The 12,506-nt window shown below is 40.3% G+C and overlaps 1 protein-coding gene across 4 annotated transcripts in view; it reads right to left on the reverse strand.

The window, feature by feature from the left end:
* Nucleotides 1–12,506, reverse strand: part of gabrg2 (gamma-aminobutyric acid type A receptor subunit gamma2) — a 50,766-nt gene that overhangs the window by 22,913 nt on the left and 15,347 nt on the right. For all 4 annotated transcript variants that reach the window (XM_067491313.1, XM_067491312.1, XM_067491310.1 and 1 more), the window contains exons 4-6: nt 9,849–10,069; nt 8,086–8,168; nt 5,159–5,296 (exon numbers count right to left, since the gene is read on the reverse strand). In XM_067491313.1, coding sequence (XP_067347414.1) covers nt 5,159–5,296; nt 8,086–8,168; nt 9,849–10,069 — 442 coding nt within the window. The remainder of the gene's footprint in view (nt 1–5,158; nt 5,297–8,085; nt 8,169–9,848; nt 10,070–12,506) is intronic.

The following is a 12,506-nucleotide window of genomic DNA, read 5'->3' on the forward strand; positions in this document are numbered from 1 at the left end:
GGAAGAAAAAAAAAAGAAGGAAAAATTGTAATCCGAGCATGGATACACATAGGCAACACAGACAACACTTTGACAAGTGCAGCCTTGAAGAGCCTGGCTTGTCTCACAGGATGAGAAAGCATATCTTCCTCTGGCTATTTGCTACAGCCGTCATTGTCTAGGTCGGGCCAATTCACCTGTCTGCCTGTCTGCTTTGCTCACCATTACATGTCCCTCTGTTGCCTCACCTGACCCCATTTTAACTGAGTTTAACTCCTGGTGATTCAGCACAGTGCCTGAAATTATGCAAACGGGTTTTGAAGAAGACAAAGACAAAGACCCGTTTAGCTGGCAGGGATTCAGTGTCTTACTAATAGACAGGGAGGCATGGTGCACAGCAGCTGAAATGGAAGCTTGACCTCAGGGTCCTCTGTTTAAACGACAGGGTCCCAGGTCAGGCACCACAGTCTGCAGCTCCCTGCTACTAGAACATCTTTAGTTAGAATTTAAAAAAAAAACGCAGCAGACGACACAGCAGCTAACTGGACTGTGCAAAACAATAGCAACAACAAAATTAATCATAGCATTTGTGCTAGTTCCAGACAAAATACTAAAGACAGCGTGAGAAGTAGTGAACTTCATGTTAAACCATTTTCTGTAGAGTTAACTACTGACAAGTTCTTTCTTTCTTTTTTATATACCCGATGCCCTTCATGCCCGATGCCCTTCATGCCGCAACAAAATTGATTAGTAGGTCAACAGACCTTTTTTTTTTTTTTTAGACCTGTACTTAAGTTGAAATTAAATATTATTTTCTTTACTTTTTTTGTCGTAGCCCGATAATACGAATTCTGCCCATGTGAAAATCCCAGATAGGACACGTTTAGGACTCTGGACTAAAAAGCCTTAAAATAAACCAAATTGCTTTGCAAGAGAGATGATATTTCTCCTTAAATAGCTTCTCTCCATTGTCTTCCCATAAAATCTATGATATAATTTAAAACCCTCCTCCTCACTGTACATACAAAGCTCTTAATGGTCAAGCTCCATCGTATCTGAAACCCCTCATAGCCTCATCGTACTGTATTATTCCAGTCGACCACTTCAATCTCAGAATGCAGGTCTACTTGTGGGTTTCCAGAGTTCCCATAAGGTAGAATGGGAGGCAGAGCCTTCAGCCATTAAGGGCCTCTCCAGTGGCACCAGCTCCCAATCCAAATTAGGGAAACAGAGACCCTCTCTACTCTTAAGACGAGGATTCAAAGTTTTCTTTTCGTAAAGCTTTTACACTATTCAGTCATTGTGAGCTAGCGCTTAGATATGCTGCTATAGATTTAGACTGCTGCAACCCCCCAGCAATGCATTTAGCTCCTCCCCTCTCTTCTCTACCCCCTTGCATTTATACAGTACTATGTCACCACTGTATGACATTAACTTCGCGTTTTCCTTCTCCCTCTTCCTGCAAGTGTCCCCTGCTTTGGAGCTGTGTGTCTCAAGTGTGCAGCTACCCGTCTTTCCTGCACTTTGGTTTTTTTCCCCCTCCACTCACCCAAACCAGTCAAGGCACTATTAGGATGATGACCATGTTGTGAATTGGCGCTGTATAAATAAACCTGATCTAAATTGAAAATATATTTGGTCTCAATTACTCATAACTATGACTAATGTGACATAAGTAGTCAGTGATGAAGTGCTTACAGATAACGCATGGATGGATAGTTGTAATTATTGACTACTGTGATTTATAATGAAATTCATTTTCTATGATAAAGGGCCCTAACTCACTAAGGTAATCCCGGGCAATCAAAAGCCAACGCTTACATTGTACCACTCTTCCATAAATGGTATTCATTTTTTTATGTTTCTATATCTCTTGCTAACGAGTAACTTTATGCAGTAAACTTTGGCATTCTTTGCTGTCCTGCAGCTCTCGTGTTATCTTATTCCATAAAACACATCTGCCCTCTCTGCAGAGCATCTACCACCGTGGAGTCCACAGGAGAGCTGCTTCCATCCTCAAAGACCCCTCCCACCCCCAGGACGGACTGTTCACACTTCTACCCTCAGGACGGAGGTACAGAAGTGCAAAATGCAGGACTTCAAGACTGAAGAACTATTTCTTCCCATCTGCTATCAGACTCCTAAACAGCTGATAGGAGTTTGCAATCATGGACATTACTGTTTACATTGATTTACAATTTACAATTTTTTTGCTTTTGCACATTCATTATTTCAGAACTGCAGTACCTCACTTTTTATTGCCTTTATTCAGAGCTGCACTACCTCACCTTTATTGCTTTTATTTTTTTCTATTTTTATTTTACTTTACTGTATGACATTTATTGTGGATGGCAAAGTAAGAATTTCATTGTGCAGGGAAACATGCTTTCTGTCTGTGCATATGACAATAAACACTTTGAATCTTATAGTCAATTTGATTTTTGTTTTACAAACTACAGTAGTTTGAACTACATTTTTCTACGTAGCTTAACTAGATGTCTCTCTAGCTTTGCTGTAGTTCAGCTACTCCCATTGTGAGTATAGTTGTGAGTATAGTAGCTTCCCCAGCACTGCTAAATGGCACCATTAATGCAGAGAGGCAACACTAATTAGATCACATATACTGTAGCAGTAAAAATGAGGAAAAACAAATGCACCAATAGTTGATGTGAAGTTATACAAAATTACTGACACATGTTAATCTAAATAGGCATTTGACTAAAAAGAAAAGGAAGATAGGAAGGTTAAATCCTGAGGTTAAATCCTGATTTCAATTTAAAAGGGATGCATTTAGGTTGAAAGCAGAGTTCTACTGTCAAAAAAGTGGATTTATCATCTGAGTGATCAAAGAACTCAAGCAGAACCATCTAAACCACTAGGGCAACAGTTTCCCATTCGAATGTTTGACTACACTTTAGAGAGGCACAAAAAAGGTGCGGCAGATGATGCAGCATACGAAGCTGCATGGCGAGTACTTGAGATATCCGGGTAATTGTAAGGACTGCGTTTCGAGACAGATGTTGCGTTCATGAATCTCGAAGCAGGTCACATACCCAAAGTGACTGCAAAATGAGACAAGAGGGCTCTCAGCCACTGTCAAGGTTCTCTGCTCTGACAAGACAGCAGATGGCTGTTTGTGGAAATAACAAACCAGATCAGAGAGAGAGGGAGACGGAGTCAGAGGACACTGCGAAATTTCCACTACAGCTGATCCTCCTACACAGATTGCCTTTTCGTGTTGCTGCTTGAAAAGTGTTTTGATTAAAACTGAAATTTTACTTTTTACAATTTGTATTTATATTTTGGAGCCATCTTGCACCACTTGAAAAGATGATGGTACTTGGTGTTTTCTCAGTTTTGTTTGTCACCATTATGGAGCAGTGGATTAACTGACCACAACAACTCGTATAACAACAGTGAACAGTATAAATTCTAGAATTATCACTATTAACTATGCCCACATTACCACACATTACATTTCTACAAGACACAAGAAACACCTGCTGCATCCAAATCTTCACTCAGTGCTTCCCTTTACCATTCGTCCTTTAACCAGTTATAGTTTGCATGTCCCACGAGGCGACCTGGCCTCCTACTGTGATGAACGCTAAATGACTAAACGATTAGACATTTGCAAATGATTGCAAGAATAATGACCCTAATGTCACTGTCTGATACATTGCCTTTACTTCCAGCCAGCACTATATTCTAAACAGATGCACAAGCAGAGGATGTGTGTGCCCCCAATCAATACTCCCATCACAAACTTGAACGAGTTTAATCACTCTTAAAAAAGGATTCGATTTAAAGAGAATATATTACCAGCTTGATTTTTTAGGGACACACACACACACACAAAAAAGACACATTCTTCTTAGTAATTTCTAAAGTAGCAACGATGGCCACATTTCTGAAACGTTAGGAGTTAAAAGAGGCTTTTACTTGTACAGATACACTAGGCCCTTATTTTGATTGTTCAGTCTGTGCCTCTGGATAACGCAGCTGATCTGATGAGAAAGAATTCTCTTCTTGTCAAACGTAATCTATTGTATACAGCCGGCTTACATTGAATGCAGGAGAAGTTTTACTAAATTTACTTTACAAGAAAAGCTGTATCCCTATAATGCTGCACTTTCATAGCAATCAAATTCGGATACAGAAGTTGTTCATTTATTACCACAATGCTATATATACTATATTTTCAAATGATTATTTTCCATGAATTGCATTTTCTTTTTAAATATACAGAGCCAACATTTTCAGTGTGTGTTCATTTACACTTTGAAATAATCAGTTTGGAACCCAAGAGATTGTGACATTTGAAATGAGAAACAAATATGGGTCGATCATGGCGACTCCTGTATATAAAAGGTGATTTTTCTCCCTTCGACTGAAGTGATCCAAGTTATACGAGACTTAGATTTGATATTCTCATTACAGGTTTATTGAACAAGTTATAAACCTTTGCAATAAATAGAATTGTGATAGTGGGAAACATTGGTACGAAGTGTAAATGTAAATGTGAGCAAAACTATTATTAGCAGCCCCTAGCAACATTGATTTTCTTTGGATTTCAAATGTGCAGGCAGGATGACCCAGAGAAGCCACAGAAAACTCTTTAAGCATGTTGTACGAGTCAAAATGCAGAAGACTGAACAACTTGCACATGCACTGAGTGAGCAACGGTCACTGAAACGGATGAGAGCTCATCTTGGAACACTGTTATCTACTCCCTACAATAAATCCATCCCACTCTGAGCACATGATAGATTTCTATTGAAAATGCATCTGCCCATCCCACAGGAGGAGTGAGATGGGCAGCCCTTATGGGTTTTACTCCAGGCAGTGGAAACTAAAAGTGGATAAAAGAAAATTATAGCTCATGCTCCTGTTTCTTTAAAAGCTCACGTCTATAAAAGTACAGATCAGCACCTATTCTGGTGCAGAAACATGCAGGAATTCTGACAGAGACCTAGTTTTATTTGAGAAGGTATTTAAAGGCAATGACAAGCGTGTCCAAGGCTGGTAATAATAATGTAATGTCATGCACGGAATGGAACGGAATGTCATCACAACCGTGTGACATCACACAAATAGTGTCTCTGGCAAGGTCAAACTTAAAGACTATTTTTTATGAGTCTCATGGGGGGGGTGGGGGGAGTATTGATTGTTTAATTACCTGAGACGGTACTCACAACCTCAGAGGTGTTCCGTAGGCCCACAAAGGAGAACTGGTAGAGCCTCCAGGAGCGAATGTCCCCAACCTCCACTGAACTCCTCTTCCACTTGTACACAATCTCCTCCCTGGGGTAGCCGTCTGCACAAGGGCGAACAGAGTTAGTATGACACGGGGCTTAGCTGAGACTCAGAACAGAGGAAACAAGCTTGGTGCCAAAACAACACAATATTTTTCAAAGACTAACAGTTATCTCTTTTCAGGACACATCTTTAAGACTTGAGTTCTTATAAATGCTCTCTGCTATATAGAAACAGCACAGTGTAAGACCGTTCAGTACGAAGCACGAACCAGAGCGTAGTCCATCTGATTTCAGAATAATCCACACCTGTCAGCTAATTTGCAAATCTCTTTCGTGACAGAACTTTTATATAACATGTTGACAATACATCAAGTCCATCTGTGTAGAGAAAATTTCCTTCCAAAAGCAAAATTTGTAATTTTATTAACTCTAGCATAGATTCTGAAAATCTAAATAGTTATCATCGTCTGATGCTGAATCACTCAGATGAGTAAATGTATTTAGCATATTTGTTTGTATTAAATTTTGGTCCTTATCCTGTGAATTAACTTGACTAAACGTTCCCTGGAAAAAGTGTTAAACTTGACTTTAATGGCCTTCAGCCAACTCACTTGAGATTCCAGCCCAGTGCCATCATGATTCTACCACTGAGCTTTGTGCAGCCGACAAAAGAGTGGTTTGAATAATGCACGTGAACTCTCCTCAGTGCAAACTCTAAATGGCTTCTTGTCTAAAGTGCTTAGACATCCAGTAAGGCTGGACCTCAGAAGAGCAAGGGAAGAGATCTTCCCATTTTCCGTATTACAACCGGCCAGTCAGGCAGCCTGTTTCTTCTCTGGCAACGCACACAGGACTGATTATTGATTCAGTGCCCATTTGGGAAGCAAGAACAACAATGCTCCTGGAGCCTAATGTCATGAATTCACTCTGGAAGAACATGTTGTGGAAAAGGTAAATAACATTAGGGCTGAGCAAGGTCCTCGATGAATCACAATTAAAAAATTATAATTTTTTTTTCCCCCTTTCAGCTTACGCTATGAGTTCAGAGTCACCCCAGCCGCTCCTTTTGTCCGCTTGTTGATTTGGCAGAATTTTTACGCCGGACGCCCGACCTGACGCAACACTCCTCAATTTCTACCGGGTTTGGAGCAGGCACTGCATGTCTGGGGATGGAGATTTGACCCTGGGGGTTCAGTGTCTTGCCCAGGGACACTTCAGGATGTGGTCGGAAAAAGCGGGGCAAGGACCTCTGACCCTAAGGTTGGCCGGTGGCCACTCTAACCACTAAGCCACTGCCGCCCTATACACCATTACAGAGAAACTGGGGCAATATTTACAGTATCAATACTGAAAATCCTCATTAGCAAGACCGTTATCAATTTAAACAATGTAAACAATGTAAAGTGTTTTGAATATCAACAGAAGCAGCTGTGCAACAATGACAATAATAATAATACCTAACTGTAGTAATTGCATACTGCGCTCTGAACACAGGTGACCTACACTCTGTTCTGTCCCTGAACAGCTCGGAACACTGTACTGTCACAGAGTAATTTGTGAACAGGTCGGTATCTCAGCAGCTTCTGTGTAGACACCTGAAGCTTGCACACAAACACACAAGGATGCCAGAGGGAGAAGAGGCGGGATGTCTGCCATTTCCAAATCACTGAGATAACATTATTTCCCCAACTATAGCTACTGCAGCTGCCATTACTCAAGCTTGTTGGCTGGCAAAGCTCACACATGCAGGCGTCTCCAAGGGAATGGTGACAGCTTATATTACTGTAGTAACTCTACGGAACTGCTGGTGCTGGCATTTGAGTGACGGCACAACAAGCAATGATGTATTTTTTTTTCCCCAGCTGTTTCTGTACAATGTAAAATAATAATAATAATAATAAAATAGTTTTTTTTTCCATAAGTAAAAGCATGGGCAATTTTTAGCAACCAGAAAGTAAATGCTAACTCAATAAAGCTTTTTATAAATTAGCTACTGATAAGCCAGGGGACTGGCCTGCCCACTTTAACTCCTGAACCAGAATGAGTGTTGCAATATTTACTGCACAGAGACACCTGCACTGGAAAATGTCCCATACTGTCCTGCTTTGTGGCATGTGCTGAGAAAACATGCCACGTGACGAACCGCTGCACACTGCCACGCCTGAACTCATGTGCTGATGTACTGTACATCAAGTGAATTTGAAAGTTCTGAAAACATCCGCGGCTTTCATCAAATTTAAATGAATGCCTCTGTTCTATTTTTAGAGCTGCAGCACTGCTGCTTTCTCGCTCTTGTTGCCCTAGAATTTTTTTTCCTTTTTGCAAACATTCTCCCTGGAGAATATCCCATGGTGCAGTTACATGTAGGTCCATATCGACCTCATTTGCATAATTTCCTCCCCCCCCATCCACTTCTCACTCAAAGGGAATGACTCATTTGGACTTATATCACCTTTTGAAATGTCTTTTTTGAACAGTACTAAAAAAAAAGTGCAAGATGTTTAAACATGACTTTGCCTTTGCTTTGAGTTGGCAATGAAACACATTATCGAATGAATGACATGTTTCCGTTAAAATCCTTCATTATATTAGATTACAATAGTGAAACCTCTTAAAAACACCGTTTTAGCAAGCAACGATTTTAATCCACAAATGACTCATCCAAATGTTTTTTAAGACAATAACGTGCCACTGCAGATTGGCCTGTTGCATAACTACTCCTTAAATTATGCCTTGGATTGTGTGTGTGTGTGTGTGTGTGTGTGTTTGTGTTTGAATGAAAAAAAATAGCAGAGAGGAAGAGAGGAAAGGGTAAGACAGTAGGGAATCAGCATATGGCCAAACCTACAGCTTGAAAACTCCAGGGGACATGAGTGTTCATCCATTGGGAAGTTGTTCAGTTTAAGCTGGCACTCGGCATCGATGGTCAGCCTGCAGAGACACAATATTTGCATCCACTGACTTAGTCAATGCAGTGAAAAAAAAAATCTGTATATTAAAAAATAAAAAAAATGCATGAATGCATATTTTACAAAACTGTTGGACCAATGAATTGAAATTTTACTAAACTAAACCGATGTTTTTTCACAGCGACACACCTGCCTCTTATTTTCACACTTGAGGGAGTTTGAAGGCAAAGTCATTAAACTTCCTCTTAATGAGAGAATGACCTTAACTGACTTTACCCATCCATGCACTGGCTATTGTCATGTATCATTGTCCTCTGAAACACAGCGGTCATCCTAATTAAGCAGTTGTTAAATTCTGCGTTCCTTAACAAATTAATGAAGTGGAGGGGTAGTGCTCCGCATAGAAGAACATCCATCACAGCTTGATTGAGCCCAGAAGAGTTCACTTATTCTCCTATTATCATTGATGATATATTGTGGTGTCAGTATAAATGTCCGGAGCATTTATGATTGCCTGCAAAACATGATAAGCATCACTCATATTTCCCTTTTAAAATACCCTCCTGTTTTAGACACCTCAATTTTTGTTGTTTTTGTTTGGTTTTACACTAAAAATCATTATGTAGTGAGGTTCCACATAGTTATTATTGAACAGAACAACTTTTCAACTTGCTTCCTACAGCTCCAGTTTGGGAGGTAGGTGGCCAGATGTCATCATTCAGAAGAGTTATTCAGTCCAGTGATGTCATCTCACTGTTCATACTATAGAGGTTGTAGCCTTAGTCAGCCTGCTCAGAACTCCTCTGGATAACATCATCTAAACTCCTGATGGGAAAAAAAAACGTTTCTGAATTATGTCATCCAGAGGAGATTCGCAGCTGGAAAGAGAAAAACGAAAAAGTTTAGAAGCATAGATATACAGTTGCACCCCCAACTAGAGCCGCAGGAAGAAAGTTGAAAGTTGGTGAAGTTGCCCTTTAATTTAGGACGCTAATATAGCAGAGTCGCCGCTAATAATCTAACAATCCCAAAGCTCTTCAGGCAACAATACAGCAAGATTTATACGCAATACAATTACAGTATTATTAAAAAAATAAAAATAAAAATAAAGATCTTGCCAAGCATTTCAAACACTCAAACTACTGAAGTAACGCGATAGTAAGTGTTCAAATAATCCATTCAAAGCCAAATACTCCTTGCGAAAGCACCTTATATCAGTTAAGGGCAATGTTCCCATGCGTTCTTGTCACAAAACGTCCTGATTCATTTGCTGCATGTAAATTAATGTCATATATAAAATAATATGAATATGATAATAAAACGCCTAGGGGCTTGTTCAGTATAACCACCAACATAAATCATGTATGTTGAGTTGAAAGAATGCAAATAATCAGGTGTTGCACGCTTTGCTATTTGTTTGTGATAGACTCCACTAAAGGGGAAAGAAGAAAAAAAAAAACCTCAGGGGCAACGAACTGATAATTTTAACTCTACATTATCTATCTATCTTTGCTTTAGAGACACTCTGATTAAAACAGGATGCAATATAATCCCTACTGACAATTTAACCTTCCGATGTGACAATATGGTGTCAATCACTTGACTAATTCAGCCGACCCATTAATCAGACTGTGGGTTAAAGATGAGAAATGCCCAAATCCGTTTCACTACAAGATACTTCATGCCTAAATGATGGCTTTACCTGAGGGTATAGAGAATTCGACCATCATTCCAGATTCGAAGCATCCGATTGGGTGTGGTGATCCAATGTGCATCCGCCTTCTTCGAGTTGCGGAAAAAAGTGTCTGGAATCCAGATCTTCCCCACCATGTTGCTGTTGAGACGCAGAACCTTCATCGTGCTGTTGAATTTCAACCTTCTGTCGTACCACGTCTGGGCGAAGAAGATGTCGATGGTGTATTCCTGACAGACATAAAAGAAACAGTCAAATGTTCCGTTTGACTTCACTTTGAATACTGCAAAAACGTGCTTTGTGTAACGCAGCAGATGAAAATCTGTCAGGAAAACATTGCACACGGTGTTGTTTGGAACCAGCGGCTCTTAACTGTCAGAGCCAATTGAAATGTGGGCTTCAAAGGCAGCTTCTTCAGTCCATAGTGAACCTTTCTAGGCCAGTGGAAACCTATGGCAGGGACACATTTTCCTCAGACATAACTGTGTCTATTCTGGCCTACCCAACTGAAGAGTCCCATTAAAAAGAGCCCATCTTGACGCTGTCAACCTGAAAATTAAATGTTCAACGGGGCAATTAATAATTCCCCTTGTTTGGCTCACGTATTATCTAACCTCATAACCTGCAGCCTCAGCTGTACTTTGTCCTGAGCTTGATAAAACCCGTCTGTCTCCCATTCGGTCCTCGCGGGAGCTGTGTTAGAACATACATGAAGGATGTAAACATAGGTGATGAGGACATTGGCAGAGCTGAAACGCTTGGAGCAAAGGTAAGATGCTGTAAAAGAAGAGGTAAACGGGAGCCATCACGTCTCCTGTATATTCTGTTGCTTGGAACGGCTGAGGTGCAGCTAGAGAGAGCGGGGGTGGGGGTGGGGGCTGGGGGAAGAAAAATAAATAAAGAAAGAAAGAAATCAGGGGATTTGTGTGCAAGAGGGCATAGACGCATTAAGTTCCAGACAAAGCTTAGCCCTACAATAAAGCTTAAATCCATGCCAAAGAGCCCAAAACGAGATCTGAAACACAACATTTTCACTATAGGGAAATGTCCTAATGCTTTGAGCATCCTGGGTTTTTTTTTTTCAGCAAAATATAGGTAGACATTTTTCCCTTTATGCTATATACTGTTTCACAGAATCTCTCTTTAAAGTCAAACAGCCACACACATCAAAGGGGAGCTAACAACTGCTGAGCTCCAGTGGCTACAAAGCATCGATTTATGATTCTTTTTCTTTTGCGCTCACTCTGTTGGTCTGTCCCATCCCTTCCCCCTTCTCATGCTCACAAGTGGCAACTTTGCCATATTTCAAAAGACTCCTAACGCATAATTAAGAATTCAAAATCGAGTTGATGCTTAGATGCACACCCCCGCACCATCAGTCTATTCTCTGCTCTTCAGAAAATTAACCAACCTCACCACATTTTTCATGTCATACTGTGAGCGCGTCGGGCCAGTGATGCTGATTACATATGAATGTGAAGCAATCAGTCAACCTTTCATGTCAGCCAAATGCCCTCATCCCTCTCTCTCTCTCCCTCACACACACACACACACACACACACACACGAAAGCAGCCACATTTTCTAACTGATCCCAGCGATGGATCCCTTCCAACTTCACAGCGACTGCAGTTATTAAGAGTGGGTGTTTTAGCTAAGACTAAGTGAAATGGAACGCCACCACTATGTAGAGCAGACTGTTTGACAGAATTACAATAGGAGTGGGTTCTCAGTGGGGACACGCAGCAGAAAACAGTGACACACATACATCAGTGCTGACTGGAGACTTTTCAGAGACTCAGTCTCTAATTCTTTCTTCTTACAAAAAGTTTCTTGCCATCAGATAAAGCTGCTCTACCCTCGTTTAGCCATCACTGCAGGATGACAGCTAAATTACCATTGATACCATTGCTACTTACTATAAAATGTGTGTGATTTATAATAATGCCACAGGGCCATTTTCAATAACAACTCCAACCCTAACATTGTTTTTTTTTTTTTAAATCAAGAAATACGTTGATAGAATACAACCAGATTTATGTCTCCCACTCGCGATAGTCAGTGATAAGTGATAACACATCAATGTTGCAAGTGCTAGAAACACTAGGGGTTTTCAACATAACTCCAAACCCAATTTGCAGAAATGTTGGGATGCTGTGTAAAATGTAATGCGATGGTCTGCAGCTACATTTTGCTTTCAGTATTAAAGCATTTGGCCTCCTGACCTGCTAATCTCTTACAGACTGTAAACAACCGACGATGCAAAACAGCATCTATGCTCCTGTCCCAGCTTTTTTTGGAATGTGTTAATAGCATTATGTTTTGTTTTGTTTTTTACAATGTTTCATAAAATGTTTCATAAAAACCTCTCCAGCCCCCCGATGATCCTGAACAGGCAACGCAGTTACAGATAATGGATGGAAGGATGTTGCCTTTCTATATCGAAAAAAAAGTTTGAAATTATTCGCAGTCTCCCAACATTTCTAGACATTTACTCCAATACACCTTTAAATAATCGTAAAACATATATACATTTATGTTCACTGTTATGGTGTGTTGATGATATGGGTGAAATATGTACACGCAATGAGGAAGGGACGAGAAAAACTGCAGTTTGGGAACAAATGCATTTCGTGAGCCAATAGCAATAAACAGAAAAATAAAACCC

This window comes from Channa argus, chromosome 22 (genome assembly GCF_033026475.1).
Source record: "Channa argus isolate prfri chromosome 22, Channa argus male v1.0, whole genome shotgun sequence".
Classification (NCBI taxonomy): domain Eukaryota; kingdom Metazoa; phylum Chordata; class Actinopteri; order Anabantiformes; family Channidae; genus Channa; species Channa argus.